This window comes from Bufo gargarizans, chromosome 2 (genome assembly GCF_014858855.1).
Source record: "Bufo gargarizans isolate SCDJY-AF-19 chromosome 2, ASM1485885v1, whole genome shotgun sequence".
Taxonomy (NCBI): Eukaryota; Metazoa; Chordata; class Amphibia; order Anura; family Bufonidae; genus Bufo; species Bufo gargarizans.
In genome coordinates, this window is record NC_058081.1 from 693,938,683 (window position 1) to 693,961,311 (window position 22,629).

The 22,629-nt window shown below is 44.4% G+C and overlaps 1 protein-coding gene across 1 annotated transcript in view; it reads left to right on the plus strand.

Moving 5' to 3' along the window:
- Nucleotides 1-69: 69 nt before the first annotated feature.
- Nucleotides 70-22,629, plus strand: part of LOC122927007 (tetratricopeptide repeat protein 36-like) — a 57,311-nt gene continuing 34,751 nt past the window's right edge. Inside the window, exons 1-4 of the mRNA XM_044278543.1 lie at nucleotides 70-190; nucleotides 15,596-15,685; nucleotides 19,122-19,321; nucleotides 19,484-19,695. Of these exons, the coding sequence (XP_044134478.1) occupies nucleotides 70-190; nucleotides 15,596-15,685; nucleotides 19,122-19,321; nucleotides 19,484-19,695 (623 nt within the window). The remainder of the gene's footprint in view (nucleotides 191-15,595; nucleotides 15,686-19,121; nucleotides 19,322-19,483; nucleotides 19,696-22,629) is intronic.

The window sequence follows — 22,629 nt, forward strand, 5'->3', positions numbered from 1 at the left end:
TGGCTCGTAGAGCAGCCTCCAAAACACCTGATGAGTGCACACAGCTGAGGGCCGAGTGATCCTGCAAAAATGTATCTGCGCTTCTCAGACAGAACAAGATGCAAGACGCTCCACTTATCCACTGCGCTGGAGGACTGGGACATGGCGGAGGAGATGAAGCAGTGCACCACTATTGACCAGTACTTTTTTGGTGAGACCGAGAGCCGTGTGGATCGGGCTTGTCCTGTGTAGAGACGTCCTCTTGCCACCATGTTTGTGATGTTCAAGCTACAAAGTGGTTTTGGTTCACGAGAGGTGTATTTACAGGCAATGTCTGACCATGCGGCCCAAACCACATGAAAAACCAATCGTGGTGTAGTTACAAGTCACTGCAGTTTCGCAACGCGGTGCCTGTACGGATGAAGCGGAAGTCTCCTGTAGATGCATCTAAGGCCTCTTTCACACAAGCCAGTTTTCCCTCCAGATGCAATGTGTGTAGCGAACACATGGCATCCGGACTGAATCCTGACACATTCATTTCTATGGGTTTGTGCACATGAGCGAAGTTTTCCATGCACCATCTCTGCGTTTAGGAAAAATCGCAGTGTGTTCTATATTGTACGTTTTTACGCAGCCCTGGCTCCATAGAAGTAAATGGGGCTTGTGTGAATAAGGGCTCATGCACATGAATGTGTGCTGGCCGGGCCTGCAACGCACGGGCACCGACAGTAGGGCCGCCGCATATGGATTGCGGACCCGTTCACTTGAATGGGGTCCGCACCTCAAAAAAGTAGTGCATGCACTACTTTTTTGCGGTGCGAAGGCACGGACAGAAACCCCACGGAAGCACTCCGTAGTGCTTTCTTGGGGTTCCGTGCCCACGTTCCGCACCGAACTTCCGTATTGCGGATCCATTAAGGGGGTATGCGGGGTGCACGCGGCCGGTGCCCGTATATTGCGGCCCGCAATACAGGCACGGCCGGGCAATAGCCATGTGCATGAGCCCTTACGGATACTACGTGTTTTTCACTGATGGTTGACGTAGATTGTTATTCTTCTGTTTTTCTTCCTTTGTGTGAAAAACACATGCAATCTGGATGGAAAAAACGCAAACGCTGTGCAACTTGGGTGCAAATCCATCAGTTATTTTTTTCCTGAACAGATCCTGACAAAATCCATATCGTTCCTGTAAATGAGGCCTAAAAGGTATTCTCTGCCGAGATTCACATGAAACCATGGCAAATCCACCTCCTGTGATTTCCAGTGGGTACCTGCATTCAAGTTCATGCATCCATTGGGGGTCATTTATCAAAAAACGGCTTTTTACGCCTTTTGATAGCCCCTGTGCTGCCAGAGAAAAATCCCTATTGCTCAGGCCTGGTCATAAATTCGGCGCACAACCGGCAGTCTGTGTGCCTGGAGTGAAAACTACGCCAGCCCCTGACTTTTTTTACAGCTATTTCCAGGCGTAAATGTCAGCAGATTTGCTGGGGACAATGGCCTGACGCCCACCACACCCCTGGCTCTCACAAGTAAAAATCCTGCATGAGACAAGATTGTGTTGCAAGGGCATTAAAAAGTCACAAAACGGGGTCTTGCAACTTTTTAATACCAAAAACGGACATAACACAGTTAATAAATTACCCTGGCGTTCTTTATCCACGTGTGTGTGTGTGTGTGTGAGGCGCAGGACAGGTGATGAATTGGTCATGGTGTGTTTTATTTATCAGTTTTAGGCCACATGCATACGACCGTATGTATTTTGCCGTCCGCAAAAAAAATACAGATGACGTCTGTGTGCATTCCGTATTTTGCGGAATGGAACAGCTGGCACCTAATACAACAGTACTATTCTTGTCCGTAATGCGGACAATAATAGGACATGTTTTTTTATTTTTTTGTGGAACGGAAATATGGACTGTAGGAAGGCGCAAGGAGTCGTCATTGATGGAAGGTATGTCACTGAGGTTCCTGGCCTCGGTGAGGTAAGAGCCAGTAGTTTTAAGTGTCAGCGGCAGCTAGTGCTGACTGACACTGTTGTTAGCATGGCTATAAAGCCCATCCGGGCCGGCTCTTACTGGGAGTAGCCAAATTGCTGGGTGGGTGGCTTCTCCCCACGCTCCAGGCCGGGTCTTTATTGGCCTATATAAAACCCAGCCAGCAGTCTCAGCTGGGTGTGGATGATCCCCCATCTGACAGGGAAGCTGTGGAGTCTGTTTTGGGTTCTGTGAATTGGTGCCGTGCTAAAGGCTTGAAAGCCGCATGCTGAAAAACGGGCACCTAAAGCCTGCTGTGGATGGCTGGGGGAAAGACTGCTAACCAGGTGAAGATTTTGTTATATGGACACTGCATGGTGTGAACAAACACAAAGACTGAACGGTCATTTTTGTGTTTCCTTATGTGTGAATAAACACCGAACTGTTTAAGTTAAAGACTTTGTGATTGCCTCTATACTGCATCCGCTAGCCTGTCTACCAGAGCAAAACCCCACAAGACATACGGAAACGAAATGCAGACCCATTGAAAGGAATAGACACTGAAAGAAAATACATTAGTGCGCATGAGCCCTTAAAGGGTTTTTCCCCATGCCTCCACAACGACACTTCCTGGAGGGTACCCGCCTCTTCAGGGACAGGAAAATAACAAAGATCGACATATAAAATCCCCCTCCCTTTACCTTCACCAGTTGTTTTCCTGTCCCTCAAGTGGCAGGTGGAGATCAACGGTGCGCAGGGCCTTTGGTAAGTTATCCCAGAGTTTTCCGGAGGGCTCCTGCAGGGGGAAGGATCCAAGAGCATGGGTGTACTGCTCCTCCCCTATGGCGTTAGTCCGGCGTGTGCTGGCTGCCCCGGGCTCCCCACTAGAGGAGAAGGCCATGTGTTGGGCATTCGGTGGCTGGGGGTGTTCCCGGGCCAGGAGTGCTCCGATCCTACTTCTGGCTGTGGCGTGCTGCGTTCCACCGTTGTGGCGTGCAAGAAGTGACATCACCCCTACCTGGAAGTCTTCAGGCGGCAAATTCAAAAGCATGTCAGCGTGCTACAGGAAAGAAACAGTGGCGTTTCCATTCGCACCACTATGTCTGCCCCTGGAGAAATTGATTCAGCAAAAAAGACCACTGATGCCCGGTAAGCCTCCTCCCTGAGAAAATTCATATTGTTAATTTGACCCTATATGTGCACAGGGTGTTCTGTCTTATCTTCTGGGTGACGGATCTACTATTTAAAGTTTTTTTTCCTTAATACCCAAATTCTGACTCTCCACCCTCATTTTATTTTTAGGGGAGGGAGAGTCTAAGATCATCTGGAGAACCGTCACAGAAGAAAAACTGTCAAATGTGCAAAAAGACATCCTCGACCACTAAAAAATCTCTTTGCCAAAGATGTATAAATAGAGTGATATCCAAGGAATCTCCCTCTATGTAGATGCCCTGAGATCCTTAATTAAGGAAAAGATTGGAGCAGCTATCGATGCAAGACTAGCCATCCACCTCTAGAGCAGTTCCTTCTGTTACTGAGGAACAGATTTCCGAGCTGGATGAACAAGAGGCTTCTTCATATACGGAGTCTAGTGGATTTGAGAACTCCTCAGGTCGCCCCTTATGTTCTATTGAGGAGACTGAAAGCTTACTTAAAAACATCAGGGCAACAATAAATTTGGATGATTTAAAAGAACCTTTGACTGTCCAAGATCAAATGTTCATAGGACTAGGGGAGAAAAAGAAGCGAGTCTTCCCAGTTCACTCTAACATTAGAAATTTAATCTTGAACAAATGGAAAGATCAAGAAAAGAGCAGCATCAAGAATGTTCAAGAGGACGTGTCCCTTTGCTGAAGAAGACTCCAGCTCTTGGGATAAAGCCCCAAGAGTAGATGCGCCAGTGGCTAAAATTTCGAAAAACAAAATCTGCATTACCCTTCGAAGACTTGGGAGTCCTTAAGGATCCTATGGACAAGAAGTGCAAATCCCTACTTAAGAAGTCCTGGGAATCTTCTATGACTTGATTACATCCAGGAATATCTGCTACTTATACAGCAAGAACTATGGCCGACTCCATTGGAAGAGTATATTCAGTGGGGCACTCCAAGAGAGGACATTCTAGCCTCCATCCTGATCCTGAATCAAGTTTCCAACTTCCTGGCTGACGCTTCCGCAGATGTCGTGAAATTATCAGCAAAAACCGCAGCTGTATCAGACCACTCCCGTAGGGCGATTTGGTTAAGATCATGGAATGGAGATGTGGCATAAAAAAAATAGACCTTGTGCTATCCCTTGTGAAGGGGATCGTTTATTTGGGAAGACACTAGACGATATCCTAGAGAAGGCCTCCGATAGGAAAAAGGGCTTCCCTACCGAATCAAGATTCTTCCATCAAAGACATAATTTTCGTGCCCGAAGACGTCCTGTGTTTGATCAGAAAAAGAAAAATTGGGGATCATCATGGCAATCATCGAAAAACAAGAATAGAGGATTCCTCTTCTCGGCTAAGTCCTCCCTACCAAGTACCACACAATGACGCCAGAAGTTCAGTTGGGTGGAGATTAAAAGAATTCAACCAAGCCTGGGTGCAGATTCATGCATCACCTTGGGTACTAGGATACAGGCTGGAGCTATCAAGTATTCCCCCAGACAGATACCTGGAAAATTCAAGGTTTAAAAAAGCAACACAAGAAGCTCTAGAATCACAGATTGTGCTTCTACTTCAGAAAAAAAACAATAGTCCAAGTTTCTGGAAGAAACCAGGCCAGTCATTCAGATTCATAATAAATCTGAAGAATCTAAACAAATTTATAACATACAAGAAGTTCAAAATGGAAAGAGTCAGGTCCACAATCAACCTAATATCCAAAGACTGGGTAATGGCAACAATGGATCTCTCCGATGCTTTTTACCATGTTCCAATCCATCAACATTACCAGAATTTTTTTAGAATGGCATTCTGGATTCGGGGGAGAATTGATCAATTCCAGGTTCTTCCCTTTGGCCTATCCTCTGCCCCAAGGGTATTTACAAAGATTATGGCAGAAATTTCAAGCTTCCTCTATCAGAGTCTTGATTCCATACCTGGACGACTTGTTAATAACAGCCCCGACAACAGAATCCCTTCTCTTGCCGTTACAGACTGTAGTCAAAACCTTGTCACATTTTAGGTTGGATCATCAATGTGAAAAAGTCAGACCTAGTTCCAGATTATCATAAAGTATTTCTAGGGGTACTCCTAGATTCTCATCTAATGTCCTCCTTTCTTCCGGAGGAAAAAAAGGAAGACCTGGTCCAAAGAATAGCAAGGTTGCAAAGATTACGCAAGACATCTATAAAAGAGATCATAATTATTCTGGGAGTAATGACTTCCACAATATCATCGGTGAAATGGGCCCAGGCTCACTCCAGGGCGCTTCAGTCCTTCCTGTTACGGTCCTGGGATCGAAGACAAATATCTTTAAACAAGAGGCTGGAGGTTCCTTTCCATGTAAAGCACTCTACCTGGTGGCTCAAAGAGAACCTTTCCAGAGGTGTGGAATGGCGGCAGTCGGAGAAAATAGTAGTCACGATGGATGCAAGCAGCCAAGGCTGGGAAGCTCACCTGAACGGCAGGACACGTCAGGGACTATGGCAAAAGAGCCTTATCCGGCCATCTATCAACATGCGAGAGCTTCAGGCAGTCTGGCAAGCGCAAAAATATTTTGCTCCATACCTGGTCCAGAATCATGTGAAGATATTTTCCGACAACTCTACCACTATTGCTTACGTGAACAAACAGGAGGGGACAAGAAGTAGTCTCCTCTCTGCAGTGGCAGAATTTTTTATTTTTGTTTGGGCCGAAGCAAACCTAAAATCTCTGACTGTCCATATAAAGGGGAAAGAAAATCCTTTAGTGGACTTCTTGAGCAGAGGAAAAACTGAGACAAGGAGAATGGAGCTTAAACCAGACAGTATTCGACCAGATCTCAGTAAGATGGGGGACACCTTTTAATCGACTTGTTTGCTTCAAGGAAAAACAAGAAAGTCAGCAAGTTTTATTCCCTTTCTTACAGACTGCTGCAAGTGGATGCCTTCCCACTCTTTTCTCTAATACCGAAAGTCCTGACAAAAGTGGTAGAAGAAAAATCCCAATTTAATATTAATAGCCCCATACTGGCCCAAAAGGACATTGTTTCCGATACTCAAGTCTCTAGTGGGGGAGAATTACTGCAGCCGTCCCCTTCCGAATCTTCTACTCCAGGGTCAGATCCTCCATCCCAACTTGGGATTTAAATCTAGTTTGACCCCTTTGAACCCATTTGAGATTGATCTATGAGACTGTTGACCTTTTCAAAACTGTATTTTTACTAGCAATTAAGACCGCTAGAAGAGTCGGGGAGATTCAGGCTTTTTCAATTCGGCCCCCATACCTTTACAATCCTGGAAGATAAAAAAATAAATAAAATTCTAAGACAAATTTCTCTTCCTTCATTCTGTCCTCAGGCTTCTTCTGAAGAGAGAATAAAGATTCAGTAACCTTGATGTGAGAAGATGTGTTTTTTAATATCTGGATATTACAAAGGACTTCAGAACGACCAAATCTGTTATTGGACCAGTACCTGGGCACTAACTGGGGTAGAGCAGCTAGCAAGGCTTCCATAACACGTATTAAGTCCTGTATATCTGTTACATTGGAAAAGAGATGACACCCCCCCCCATGTCAGGACTAAAGGCCCATTCTACGTGCGCTATGGCTGCCTCTTGGGCGTCCCCTTCTACTTTTTACAAACATTATAAACTTGATGTGCTATCCAATAGAGACCTATCCTTTTTGGCAGAAAAGTTTTATCTGCTGTGGCCCCCCCCCCCCCCGAGTGGATTCTTTGTTATTCCTCCAGTAAGTGCCGTTGTGGAGGCGTGGTGAAAAGATGAAAATTACTCTTACCGGTAATTGGATTTTCCCTTAGCCTCCACAACGGCACGGGGAATTCCTACCACAATTTTTATAATTTTTTATTTATTTTTTTTACATTTATTTTGATATTTATGGGGAGTTGACCCTTTTTCTAAACAAAAAAAAGTTGCACAATATTTTTTTTAGACCAACCGAGGAAAATGCTAATTTGCGACTAAAACAGCTGAAAAAAGGCCTAAGTACATATATCATTCTAACTCGCACACCAAATAAACCGCAGCCCCAAAATCAATCTCCCCTGGAAACGCACAAAAAATAGACGCAAACACAACAGTAATATTGACTAACGTGAAGTGAACGCCTAGCACCTGCACTGAATCCCGACCAATTCATTTCAATAGGTCTGTGCACTTTATTTTTATTTTTTCACGCATCAGTTCTGCGTTGCGTGAGAATCACAGCATGTTCTATATTCTGAATTTTTCACGTAGACCTGGCCCCATAGAAGTGAATGGGGATTCAGTGAAAAATGTATTGCACCCGGATGTAATTCTTTCTTTTTTCACTGATGGGTGCTAGGAGATGTTGCTTGTAAATCTTCAGTGTATTTAAAATATTTTTAATTTTAATTTTTTTTTCACGCATGTGAAAAATGCATCAAAACTGATTGCACCCGCGCGGAAAAGCTGAAACACTGAACGCAATCGCAGACAAAACTGACTGAACTTTTTGAAATCTTGCGAGTTTCACTAAATGCATCCTGACACAATCCGTGTAGTCTGTGACAAGAGGTGCAACCCACAATGATAAACGACCTGCTGAGTCTTTTCACTACACTATAGTGCATCGTGCTGGACCGACCACCGAGTGTAAGAAACAGGTGAGAATAAAGCTAGGGCTACATGCGACAAAAGGGGTACAAATACATTGCGACGTGTTGCGTGACCAGCATGTTGCAGGGCGACCATAGACTATCGTTACAATAAATGTCGCCGTGTAGCGTTGGCCCAAGTGCAAGGCTATGCCTTTTTATTTTAGGTTGTTTTAGGCCCCTTTCACATGAGCGTGACGGATTTGATCGGGATGCTTCAGGATACGTTCAGTCAGTTTTGTCTGCAATTGCATTCAGTGTTCCAATTTTTCCGCATTCAGTTTTGATGCGTTTTTCACGCTCATGGAAAAAAAAAACTGAAGGTTTACAAACAATGTCTCCTAGCAACCATCAGTGAAAAATGCATTGTATCCGGGTTATAACCGAGTAACAGCCGGATGCAATTCGTTTTTCACTGAAGCCCCATTCACATTTTTGGGGCCGGGGCTGCGTGAAACACAGAATATAGAACAAGTGATGTACAGGAATGACCCATGTACAGAAATGAAGGTCAGGATTCAGTGCGGGTACTATGCGTACTACGCATCGCACCTGCATGGAGAACTCGCTAGTGTGAAAGGGGTCTTAAGTTACGACTTTTTAAACCCAGGGAAATGAAAAGAGAAAAGATCCGGCTTCTCTTTCCTTGAAGCCACTCCTAAGCTTTGGCCTCAAAATGCTATGTATCAAAGCACTAAGGGCATGTTCACACAGTTTTATTCCTTTTGTACGTTTCTTTGAGTGTTCTACGCCAAAATCTATAGAAACGGCTTACAATACACTAATGGCACATTTTATTCTGCGTTTAGCTTTCGGTTCTTCTGATCAGAAGAATAAAAAAAAATAACTGATCCATCTTGGGGTGCATTCACACGACCGTATCTTTTTTGTAACTGTCTGTGCATTTTTTGCGGATTGAACGCTGACCCATTGATTTTCTGTGGGGACGCAAAAAAAAAGCAGACAGTGCACGGATGAGATCAGTGTGGCTGTTCCATTATTTTGGGCATCTGTTCGTATCGGGTTTTTCACCTGTCAAAAGTACCTAATGTCTGACGGAACCGATTGCAACTGATGCTCAAAAAAACTGATGTCCGTGACAAACTGATGCTCAAGGCTACACGCACATCTTCATCGGAGGCTCCATTCGGGGAGTCCATCACAGAGTTGGCGAACAGCGAGACCTATCTCCTGAAAAGAAATGAAACAAATCCCATTAGGTTCCCTGTTGGGTTCTGTTCCTGTCAGTTATGTGCCGCGCCCTTCCGGTATTTTCGTTCTTCTGCTCCCATAACGGAGCAGACAAACAGAAATAATAGCGCTGGTGTGAAAACAGCTTAAGGGCCAGTTCACATGAAATGATTTAGAAAAACACGCTTAAAAAAAAAAAAAAAAATCAACATGCAATCCACACGCGGTTTTTCATGTTTATGATATATATTTTTTTTATTTTTAACCAATTGCTGTTCACTTGAATACAAAGCTACATTTTCAACTCGAGGTTTGTGGCGCAGATCTGCGCGGAAAACACACACACAACACATGGACTTTCATGGAGCTGTTTTTTTACGCTTCCCATAAATTTCAATGGGCGCTTCAGCGCCAACATAGGGCATGCTTCCACGTGAAAAAAAAAGCAAAGTGCTGCTTTCCATTGAAATGGATGGGAGACTGTTTTTATGCCTTTTTGGAGCGGATTCTGAGGCGTAAATGCTCTAAAATGAGCACCAAGACACTCAGTGTGAACTGACCCTAGGGCTTCTTTCACACATGCAGCAGAACAATTTTGTGAGGCTTTTTTTAGCAGTTCTCCAGATAGTACCGTGTGCCCACCGGACCTGCCTATTTGGATGTATTCAATGCTGATTACCTCTGCAATATGTAATCTGATGGGGCATGCCACAATTTTGGCTTTCAAATGTGTACAGGGTCCAACCTAGGACTGTAACCATGAAATGGGGCATCCACTAAGGAAAAATAAAGGGGGGGGGGGGGGGAAGCCACACCTGGACCATGCTGTGTTTTGGAGTAAATGAAATGGACGCTATGTATGTGTAACACCCCAGAGTGGTGTTACCACTTCTACACCCTGCTACTGTCCTAAATGGACTAACATAATGTCATCTTATGTACTGTATTTATTCCAGGTCCTCCACACTGTGCATTTCTAATGTTATGTAACTGTTCAAATGTAATGCACCTGGTTCACCAGCAGGTGGCAGCAAACACGGCAGAGCTGTAATTGGGTAGAATGGAATGGTAAGTCTCTGGAGAGAAGTGGGCTAGTCCTACTTCCTGCAGGAAGGGTGGGGACCAGTTCTAGTTAGTTGCAGTTTACCCCTGCAAGGGGAAGGGTGTGCAGGAGCACATATCTGCTGGACGTGCCCACGCCAGCAGAGCATCTTTTTATATAACCTTTATTTTTTAAGACATAAAATCTTTCATCAGATCAATAACATAGCATAATAGAACATATTCCATATTACTACTATATAAAAAAAAAATATCATGAAGTATCACCCAACCACCCACCCCCCACCCCAGGGGAGGGAGAAGGAGGGAGAGAGAACGGAAGAGAAGGAGAAAAAAAAAAAACACAACTCTACCTAGTATGGCCATTTGTTCCAAACCTCATCGAGTCCCGTTGGATTTTTAGTGTGGCACCCCGAAACCCGGTGGATTTTAATAAGATTTTCTACTGCTGCTCGCCACTGTCCCACTGTGGGAGGGTCTTCTTTTATCCATTTCCTAAGTATAAGAAGTCTAGCCTGAAATAGTACTTTACTCAGAACCACTCGAACCTCCTTCTTTAATTTCAGATGTTCTATTGCTCCCAATATACATACTACTGGATCTTCAGTCACCTGAACCTCCAGGAATATCGCAACAATCTCTAGGATCTCCTTCCAATATCTAAAAAGTCTGGGACATCTCCAAAAACAGTGTATTAAGTCTGTCCCCCCCTTCCCCACATTTTGGGCAATTGTCCAGCATTCTGACCCCCATTCTCTTTAAGATCTTGGGAGAACGATGTAATCTATGTACTATAAAGAACTGTGATATTTTATGTGAACCCCTATCTGACACCATTGGATAGTTTCTAAGAGCATCTTGCCATTTCTCATCAGAAAAAAAAGGTTGAAGTTCTTCTTCCCATTTTTTTTGAGCCAATATTATAGTCCGTTCTCTTTCCTTCCATCAATATCCTATATCTTTTTTTTTTTTTTGCTATACCACTTTTTTCTCCACTCTCAGTAAATTTATCTATTAGATCTGATTGTTCCTTTCTGTATTTGTCCAAATTTACACCTATCCTTAACGCGTTCCTAAGCTGGAAGTATTTATAGATATCCTTTTGAGGAATCCCAAACTCCCTAACCAGTGTGTTAAAATCCTTCAGTTTGTCATCTTCGATTACTTGAGAGAAGTATTTTATCCCCTTTTTTTCCCAATCAATGTACCTCCTAAGTGTTTGTAGCTCTTTTAAATTTTTCCAAATGGGTGTATATTGAAGAAAACCTTTTATCCCAAGTAGTTTTTTAATCTGCCCCCAAATGTGCTCCATTGTGTTCATAATAACATTTCCTATATTATTTTTGTCCAATGTACCCGATTCCATTATCTCTAAATGATTTAGTTCCCCTCCCCAACCCATTTTACTTAATGTGTCTCCCCACTAAACTATTCAAACTATCTCTTATCTGACTATATTGTGTTATCAAATAATACATAAACCAGTTAGGAACCGCCAACCCACCCTCTCTCACTGGGAGCTGGAGCACTTCCTTTTTTATCCTAGGGGTAGAGCCCTTCCATATAAATTCCCCCATTAGGCGGTCCAATAACTTAAATGTCTTCTGCGGGAGTCTTATTGGGGCGTTTTGTAACACATACAGTACCTTTGGTAGAAAGATCATTTTTATTAAATTTACCCGACCTTGAATATAGAGTGGTAGTCTTTTCCAGATATGTATTTTAGTTCTGAGTTCTTTTATTACCGGGAGTACATTTAATTTTTCATAATCCTCTATATTACCAGAAAATTGTATACCCAAATATTTGAAACTCTCGTGTTTCTCAAGTACTTGAACTCTTAAGTCTCTCCCTAGCTGCCCCTCCCCCAATACCATCATGTGAGATTTCGCCCAATTAATATTTAATCCAGAAAAAAAACAAAAACTTATCTATTTTATCTAATACTCTACTAAACTGATCCCCTGTGTTATGCATAAATAATAGAATATCGTCGGCATACATTAATAGTTTTTCATCTCCTCCCGAATATTGAAAACCTTTTATCTCCCTATCATCTCTTATTATATTTGCAAGAGGCTCAATTGCTATAGCAAATAATAATGGGGAAAGAGGGCATCCCTGCCTGGTGCCCCGATAAAGGGCAAGAGGCAGGGACAAACTCCCGTCCACCATCACTCTAGCCCTTGGGTTGGAATATATTAGCTGAATCCATTTTATAAATCCAACTGCTTATACCAAGCCTTTTCAAAACTGCCCATAAATACTCCCATTCGATACAATCAAAAGCCTTTTGGGCATCCAATGAAAGTATTGCTTTATCACCAGTTTGAACAAATCCACATTCTGTATTCTTCCCCCTCTGCTAGAGAGCCTATCCTTTAGTGGGTCCATTACCGCATTAAAATCTCCTATCGCTACCATTATACATTCTTGTCTGTTCAACATAAATCTATGTAGTTCATACAAAACATCTGGCTTATATGTGGTGGAATATATATGTTTGCAATTACTATTTTAATCCCTTCTATATTGCACTGCAAAAAGAGGTACCTGCCGCAGCTGTCCGCCTCGCATGAAACACACTCAAATCTAATCCCGCGATGTACCAAGATTGAGACCCCTCTAGAAAAGGTGGTATGTACCGAGTGGTACCCAGAAACTATCCATCTTTTCTCTAGCCACCTTAACGAATCTTTATCCAAGTGTGTCTCTTGGAGGCACACGACAGCCGGCAAGAACCCCTTCGCCCACTCCAAGATAGCGTATCTCTTTACTCTATCTCTCATACCTCTCACATTCAATGAAAGAATCCTGACCATCTAGCAGGGGGATAGAGAGAAAAAAAAAATTTAAATTTTTTTTTTATATCCCTCTCCACCGTCCTCTCTTTCCCTCCCCTCCCACTCCCCCCCCCCCCCCCCCCCCCTTAGATAGCCCTCCCGACCACACTTAGGCGGTTGGGGCGACTCCGTTATTATGCATATTGCTCCTTATTCCCCCCCCCCCGCACCTTACCCTCAAAGACCCAACCCGTCCGCCCATTCCTTAGCTTCCGATGGTGTCTGAAAAAATTCTGACTTTCCTTTGTATTCGACCCTTAATTTTGCCGGAAAGAGTAAACTATACTTCAATCCTGTCTCCCTTAATCTCTCTTTGACACTTATATACTCTTTCCTACGAGCATTCGTATCGGCTGAGTAATCCGGGAAGAGTCTTATCTTTTCACCGTGCATCCGATACTTTTCGGAAGTACGGGCATCCGACACTACTCTATCCCGGTCCTTGGCCAGTAGGAATTTAATCAGCATGTGTCTAGGATATCCCCCTGGTGGCCCTTTTTTTGTGGGGACCCTATGTGCTCTCTCAATGGCAAACAAAGGGGAAAGAATACCCTCTCTAGAATTGTCCCTTATCCATTTCTCCATGAATTCGATACAATTATCCCCTTCTGCCTGCTCTGGGATCCCGACACATCTTATGTTCGTTCTCCTTGCCCTATCCTCTTGATTTATCAGTTTTTGTTCCATCTTAATATTCGTCTGTTTTAAGGATAGGACCTGTTTCTCTAAATCACAAACCGAAACCTCCAGGGCGGGAATCCTTTTTTCCATCTCGTGCAATCGCTGCCTTATTTTCTCCATCTCATCCCTTATTACACTGACATCCGTTTGCACTGCCCCGATCTGTACGACCATATTCCCCATTAATTTTTCCATCCTCGAGACAGATACAAAAATGATGGACATATTTTGCACTATTTCTGTGTTTACCCCCGATGGTCGCTTACCGCACCCGGAGATCCGTTTTCATGTGTCAAAACTTGAGTCTAGCACTGTATTGTTTTGCTTCTGTAAGGGGCTAGAACCTGGAGAACTTGGTGCCAAAAATTTACTTAAACCCTGTTGTTTCGGCCCAATCTCTAGTCCTGTCCCTGACCTCCTACTACTGGCACCTGTAAGAAATGCGTCGATAACTGGAGGATAAACGAAGGGGGAGAAGGGGGGAAGAGAGGGAAAGAAAGAAAGGGGAAAGAAGAAAAAAAAAAAAAAGAGAGGGAAAAAAAAAAAAAAAAGAAAACACACACAAAATTTCCAGCTAACCGGCTGTAACAGTTGTCAGAAGTCCAATTGTTTTAAACATTGCATCCCATGCAGCAGTATCCGACGGTCCGAATTCATCCTGGTTAGTCAGGGAAAGTTCAATAATATCATGCAATCCACAGGTATTAAAATAAGATCTGTCCAGAGCCGTTTTCTTGATATTAGTCAAGACAGGGGAAAAAAAAAAGGAAGAGCACAAATCCACAACACTGCGATAACACAACAGGTGTAGGAGAGGGTTAGCGTACAAAGAATTAGTCCTTGGTTAGTCCAGAACATAGGAGGTGGTTAGGAGGAATTAAACCCCAAAAGCCATTCCAAGGAGGCTTGTGACCGGAACCGATAGCTTAGTATAAAGGCAGTTCTGCTGAATCACAATCATATTAAGTGAAATGTACCATCGCCAACCACGCATCTTCATTCCTTATTCCTACTTTTCCATCCTCTCTCACTTGCTTCGGTTTCCACAAGGAATATATTATTATCAATTCATCAGATAGTGCAGAATGTCACAGCACCTCCAATTTCAGCTCTCCAAGCCCCCTCCTACACAACGTATACGCTGATGGCCCAGGAGTAATGAGGCTTCTGCCCTGTGAGATAAGCCGTGTTTTTTTTTTTTTTTTTTTTTTTTTCTCCACTACCCACAGCTCACACTAACAGGTGTACCCACAGCTGTGTAGCTCAACGGTCAGCAAATCTCCAGGGAGACCGCCACTCGGAGTCCAGGCTCATTTTCGGCTCCTAAGGATACCATGCCACAATCAGCGTTCACACACCAGCCCACATCACACTAAGCGATAGCAACGCTCCAGCTCTCCTCTGTTCAAGGGCTCTCACCACCCCAATGTCTGTGTCCTCCACATCTTCAGCCGGCAGCGGTCCTCAGTAGCAGCGGTCCTCAGTAGCAGGCATAGCGTCCTCCGTCAAACTTCACCGCAAGCGGCCCACGGCAGAGCAGGCAGGAGCAGCGCACGCACGCCGCAGCAGACGAGCGGGCCGGCAGGGCAGCGGGGAGCGGGGGGGCGGGCGGAGCCTAGCGTCCTACGTTAGACGCTCCCATGCTCCCCTCCGGAAGGGGGCTGCCAGCAGAGCATCTTAAGCTCTGCTGGCCGTGGAGGCCAAAGCTTAAAGTCTCAGGAGCCTGGAGGAGTTCCCTGGCATAACCTAGAGTCAGACTACATAGAAGTGCAGCATACAGAAGAAGCTGAGTTATACAGCCAGCCTGTCGGTACAACAGAGTCAGAGAGAAACAGAGCTATAGCAGAGTTGAGTTTGCCTGCCAGTTTAATGCTAAAGCCTGCTGGAACCAAGACAAAGCCTGAAACAGTTTGAAGAAATGTTTATTCAAGTAAAGCTGCCATTGAACTTCATCTCAAGGTGTGGACTCAAGTTATTTCTTCAAATCCCTTATTTATTCCCCCTGTTTATTTGCTGTGGAGCGCCTCTAAAAGAGGAAAATATAAATGAAAGACTTGTCAGTATTAACTTGATTTTCTATTTATATCCTGGTAAGGTGCTGAAGAGAAGGTGGACCGCTACTCTTTAAAAAGACAAGCTAGCATGGAGACGTCACCGGGCAGATCAGAGGAAGGATCTCCACAGGGTGAGCAAAACCACTGTATCCATAGTGTGTAGTACAGTGGGATTTGTGAAAGCTATGCACATAGAAATGTGGCTCCACAGAAATCCATCAGTTCGCTGCTTTGTTTACTTTTGCATATCGTACCACAAAAAAAGTAGTTATTGTAAAATGCTCTAAAAAAGGACCTGTGAACGCGAAATGCATTGAAATCTGCAGGCAGCATGTTAAATAAGAGTATTTTCATACTGGCGTTTTTCTTTTCCGGCATTGAGTTCCGTCACAGGGGCTCTATACCGTAAAAAAACTGATCAGGTTTATCCCCATGCATTCTGAATGGAGAGTAATCCGTTCAGGACGTCTTCAGTTCAGTCATTTTGACTGATCAGGCAAATGAGAAAACCGTAGCATGCTACGGTTTTATCTCCGGAGAAAAAAAACTGAAGACTTGCCTGAATGATCTGGCATTTTTCCCCATAGGAATGTATTAGTGCTGGATCCGGCATTCAAAATACTGGAATGCCGGAGCCGTCCATGCGCAGACCGGTAGAAATGTGAAAAAAGATACAAGACTGATCCGTCTGTCCGCATGACAAGCGGAGAGACGGATCCACATCCGGATGCGTTTCCCAAATGCTTTCAGTCACCTCCAGATCAGCGGATCCGGCAAGCAGTTTGGATGACTGAACTGCTTGCCGGATCACACTGCCTAAAGTGTGAAAATGGCCTAAGCTGAGCAGATTCATATATACAGTAGTTCTGTGGGAAAGAGTCAGTAAAACTTTTTATTTACAGTGATACCTCGGTTCACGAATTTAATTCGTGAACTGACTCTGGTCGCGAACCGAATTGGTCACGAACCGAGGCACATTTTCCCATAGGGTTCAATGTAAATCCGGTTAATCCGTGCTGACCTTTTTTGGGGGGATTTTGAAGCACAAAAATATGAAACAAATTACAATGCACATTAGTACAGTATAGTAATGTATAAAGAGAGGACACTAACCTTGCTTGAGATGACTTCTGGCATGGAGGAAGGCAGGTGGGAGGCAGTTATTGTTTGGAGGGAGAGTCCCCCTCCATAATGACATCAGGGGGAACTGTACAATACAGTAAGTACAGTACTGTATGTGCTAAAAAGCACACCAAAAATAAAAAATCACTTAAAATGTTTGCAGAGTACTCACAGTACTTCTATCTGTGTCTCTTCTTCTCTCCACGGTCTTCCTACAGGAAGTCACGACCATGTGACAGCCTGGAAATAGCAATAAAATGGCCGCGGCTCCTGTTCGTGAACCGAGGCGGAGTTCGTGAACCGGAGCATATTTTTATGAACTTTTCTGTTCGTGAACAGAAGCGTTCGTGAACCGAGGTATCACTGTATATAAATATCTTCTATTTCTGATTTTTCATTACTCACAGGGGAGGTGTTATTAGTGATCTTAGGGCTCTTTCACACCTGCGTTCTTTTCTTCTGGCATAGAGTTCCGTCGTCGGGGCTCTATGCGGGAAGAATCCTGATCAGTTTTATCCTAATGCATTCTGAATGGAGAGAAATCAGTTCAGGACCGATACGTTTTTTGGCCGGAGATAATACTGCAGCATGCTGCGCTTTTTGCTCCGGCCAAAAATCCCGAAGACTTGCCGCAAGGCCGGATCCGGAATTAATGCCCATTGAAACGCATTAATCCGGATCCGGCCTTAAGCTAAACGTCGTTTCGGCGCATTGCTGGATCCGACGTTTAGCTTTTTCTGAATGGTTACCATGGCTGCCGGGACGCTAAAGTCCTGGCAGCCATGGTAAAGTGTAGTGGGGAGCAGTATACTTACCGTCCGTGCGGCTCCCGGGGCGCATGGATGACTTGATCGCATGGCACGTCATCTATGTGCATGGGGCGCTCTGACGTCATTCTTTAATAGCGTCCTGGCTGCCATAGTAAAACTGAAGGCATTTTGAAGACTGATCTGTCTTCAAATGCTTTCAGTTCACTTGCGTTTTTCCGGATCCGGCTTGTAATTCCGGCAAATGGAGTACACACAGGATCCGGACAACGCAAGTGTGAAAGAGGCCTAAGCTATCTCTGTATACACACTTACACAGAGAATCCTATCAATTGATAGCTGTACACAGGGGAGGAGTTATCAGTGACTGACAGTTATCTCTGTATACACACTTAGGCTACATGCACACGACCATATGTGTTTGGGGTCCGCAAATTGCAGATCTGCAAAAAAAGATGACATCCGTATGCCATCTGTCTTTTTTTTTATTTTTATTTATTTTTATTTTTTTGGCGGGGCTACAGAACAAATATATTGATGCGGACAGCACAGTGTGCTGTCTGCATTTTTTTGCGGACCCATTGAAATGAATAGGTCCGCATCCTATCTGCAAAATAAACGGAACGGACATGGAAACAAACAATGTTCGTGTGCATGTAGCCTTACACAGAGAATACTATCAATCACTGATGACACCCCCCCCCCCCCTCCCTGTGTACAGCTTTCAGTAACTGACGGCTATCTCTGTATACACACTTACACAGAGAATGCCTCCCCCATTCATGTATCGCCTATTTATTTTCCTCAGGACACCCCCTGCCAATCAGCTATTCAGAGCATATGGCGCTTAGGGCTCACATTCACGCTCACATGCCCTAGGCACAGCTCGGTCACATTGAAGTGAATGGGGCTGAGCTGCGATACTAAGCACAGCCAGTATCGCTGGACAATGCTATGCTTGGTAAGCTGCGAGGAGGCCAAGATCGCTGTGGCTTCCTCAAACAGCTGGTCAGCCGGATGCCGAAAATAAGATCCCACCAATTTCCCGGAAAACCCATTTAGCTATTAAACTGAATACAGGTAATACTTTCCCTTTTTATATAGAATGCACTTGTTCCATTTTCAATGTTTTTATTAATATGTAATACTGTTTTACCGTGAATTCTGAGATCCGGGAATAGAATGGGCTTGGCACAGCTTAGGTGCATAAAAAGCTTACTATACTATGATAAAATACATAAAAGATAACATACGTACAGAGAAAAGTAAGTAACAGTCACTTATTCTGTGAACAAATGGGCAAGCTCCCCATCGACCAGTTCCCAACGTGGCATCTGTCCAATGCACATATGATACAAAGAAGTGGTAGTCACAAGGCGTCTTACCCGATCAATGTCATCATTTCAGCTAACCTCTTTGTTACATGCTCAGATATTTTCTAGCTTCCTAGTCCATTCTAAAGGTCTTCAGTGTGCAGTTTGTTCAGACCTTAGGAACGCAGCCTGGTACCAATAACCAACTACATTACAAGGAATTAAAGGGAAAAATCCACTAAAATTAACCATGCCACAAAAACATGAAGATACAATATGTAATTTGTACACCACTTTATTCCTGACACCTTTGCAGTATTTAATGTAACAATATGTTTTGCACTCTCTTGCTTTTTCCCTTCTAGAAAGCACTTTTCATCCTTCCCTATGGCTGGTTGTAGACCCGAATGTTGTAATCCCATGCCCTGAGGTGTCTTCACCTCCTGTGCCTCGCATAACCCCGTCCTGTAAATCCTTCAACCCAAATGTCAAGACGCGGCCTAGTGTTGACCGTACAACCATGGACGATTCGGATGATGACGCTCTAACATCCAGCAGTGAACTGGTAAAATAGCTTATGCCGTTGCCTTTTATTTATAAGGTGTTCTTGTACCAATCAAGAAGACCTTCCTCAGGATGAGGTCATCAATGCTAAGACTGGAAAGCCCCTTGAAGTTTTTGGGTCTTATCCTGCCTGTAGCTGTAACATCTCCATTTCTTTTCCCAGTGTACAGAAGATGACCACTGCTATATCCCCAGCCCATCCGCTCGCCTCCGGAGAATGAGCACCCAAGTCAAGTACAGCAAGGGTCAAATACAAAAAACTGCGTATGAAACCTGGCCTCGTCCCCCTATCAATTATTGCAATTTGATATCGCTGGCTCTACGCAACAGCGAGGACGGCAGCCTAAACGTACAACAAATCTACAGTTTTGTCAGGTAAAATTGTGTGAAATTCTGGAAAAAATCGACTTTTTCATTTGTGTGAGTTGCAGCTTCTACTGCAGGTTTTATACAGAAGGTGTGCAATACTTTTATATTATACCTGGGTAACAACATTGAAAATTCAACTAATCCTTTCCGAATGATGGGGATTGTATCTCCTATATTTATTATATGGGGCCCCTGAGTCCACGCTCTGGATGGAGAAATAATGGAGTTGTGGACCAACATGCACGCTATTGCTTGGGATTTCAGGGGTTCCTGTAGCTTATACAGGGTGGGCCATTTATATGGATACACCTTAATAAAATGGGAATGGTTGGTGATATTAACTTCCTGTTTGTGGCACATTAGTATATGTGAGGGGGGAAACTTTTCAAGATAGGTGGTGACCATGGCGGCCATTTTGAAGTTGGACATTTTGAATCCAACTTTTGTTTTTTTCAATAGGACGAGGGTCATGTGACACATCAAACTTATTGGGAATTTCACAAGAAAAACAATGGTGTGCTTGGTTTTAATGTAACTTTATTCTTTGAGTTATTTACAAGTTTCTGACCACTTATAAAATGTGTTCAATGTGCTGCCCATTGTGTTGGATTGTCAATGCAACCCTCTTCTCCCACTCTTCACACACTGATAGCAACACCGCAGGAGAAATGCTAGCACAGGCTTCCAGTATCCGTAGTTTCAGGTGCTGCACATCTCGTATCTTCACAGCATAGACAATTTCCTTCAGATGACCCCAAAGATAAGTCTAAGGGGGTCAGATCGGGAGACCTTGTGGGCCATTCAACTGGCCCACGACGACCAATCCAATTTCCAGGAAACTGTCCATTTAGGAATGCTCAGACCTAACACCCATAATGTGGTGGTGCACCATCTTGCTGGAAAAACTCCGGGAACATGCCAGCTTCAGTGCATAAAGAGGGAAACACATCATCAGTGTGTGAGGAGTGGGAGAAGAGGGTTGCATTGCCAATCCAACACAATGGGCAGCACATTGAACACATTTTATAAGTGGTCAGAAACTTGTAAATAACTCATCAAATAATAAAGTTACATTAAAACCAAGCACACCATTGTTTTTCTTGTGAAATTCCCAATAAGTTTGAGTCACATGACCCTCTTCCTATTGAAAAAACTAAAGTTGGATTCAAAATTGGCCACCATGGTCACCACCCATCTTGAAAAGTTTCCCCCCTCACATATACTAATGTGCCACAAACAGGAAGTTAATATCGCCAACCATTTTATTAAGGTGTATCCATATAAATGGCCCACCCTGTAGATTGTTGATTGTAGACTTTATTTTTTTTGTTCTATTTGCTGAACATGATTATGGGGCGGCGGCCATCTTACCTGATCTGCTGTTAACAGCATTCAGAGACTTGCTTTACAGCAGCCACGTGGACCATAGGAAACTAGCGGCAGGTGCTAAAACATAGGGGCTCATTTATTAAGACTGACGTTTTAGACGCCGGTCTTATGAAGGCTCCATGGCTGGCGGAGGATCGGCCTGAGTTATGAAGAGGCGCCGACCTCTCCATAACTTCGACGGATCCACCGCCGCTTCTAAATGTAAGACAGCTTCCTTGATGTCTTTATATTTAGACCATTTTCTACGCCTAAACCAGGCATAGAAAAGTGTCATGGATAAGAGGAGTCCAAAAATGGACCAAATGTATTAAGGATTTATACCATCTTCTGGTGCTGCTAGTCATGAGATGGTGTACGGAAGAGAAGTGCCAAACATACCTAGTGACTAGAACCAATGTTATCATATCATGTGGGTAGGGATGAGCGAACCCGAACTTTACAGGTTCGGGTGGTGTAGGATTTCCGTTATAACGTAATTCGTAGACTGAATGCAAAACGGAAGCCTTTAAGAGGCATTCCGTTTTGATCCGTCATAATAGAAGTCTATGGGCAGGGCGGAGCCTAGCGGCGCATGGAGTAGGACGCACGCCGCACTAGCTCCGGCAAGAATCCTGACTAAAATACCCACGACGGTGGCGATATACCCTCCACACATCCAGAGGAGCAGGGGACATAGCCAGGAAGCGGTCCGGTGCGGAGAAATATCAGCATGCCTGCAAAGAGAGGCAAAACGCCGAGCCGGCAGGACAGAGAGGCACGATCCCAAGATGGCGCTGAGGAGGAAGAGTGGCCTGACCTGGGGGCGGCGGTGAGTCAGGGAGCGGCAGCGCGGCTGGAGCGCTTCGCTCACAAGCCACACCAGTTCCCCAGCCCTGTGTGGGGAGAAGGAGAGGGCACCCTGTCACAAGTGGAGGAAGGCTCAGGGGAGCAAGATAGCCCCTGTAAAGATGATCAGCAGTCCCCAGTTCAGCATGAGGAGGGGGCGAGTGCTAGCTTGTGCAGCACTGGAAAGTGTCTGCCAGTAATCAATGCCCCTGAGCCCACCCTGAAAGATGTGATGGCAGCTATTGCTAGCTGTAACGCCACCCTCCAGAATATGAATATTAATATTGGAAGTCTAAAAGCGGACATGTCCATTATCCGTCATGACCTGCATAAGGTGGCTGAACGCACCTCAGAAGTGGAGAGGAGGGTCTCGGATCTGGAAGATGGGGCTGTTACCCTACAGAGAGAGAGCCGGGCTGCGTCAAAGGATATAGCGGCGCTCTACGCTAAAACCGACGACCTCGAAAACCGTTCTCGACGCAATAATATAAGGCTGGTGGGCATTCCTGAGAAGTCTGAGGGCCCAGAGGCCACTGATTTTATTGAGAAATGGCTCGCGGAAAAATTCCGCGATAGAGGACTCTCTGCACTTTACGCTGTTGAACGAGCGCATAGGGTCCCCACCAGGCCTTTGCCGCCAGGACGTCCGCCACGTCCAATACTGGCTAAAATCCTGCACTATCGAGACAGGGACACTATACTGAGGGCTGCAAGGTCTCATCCTGA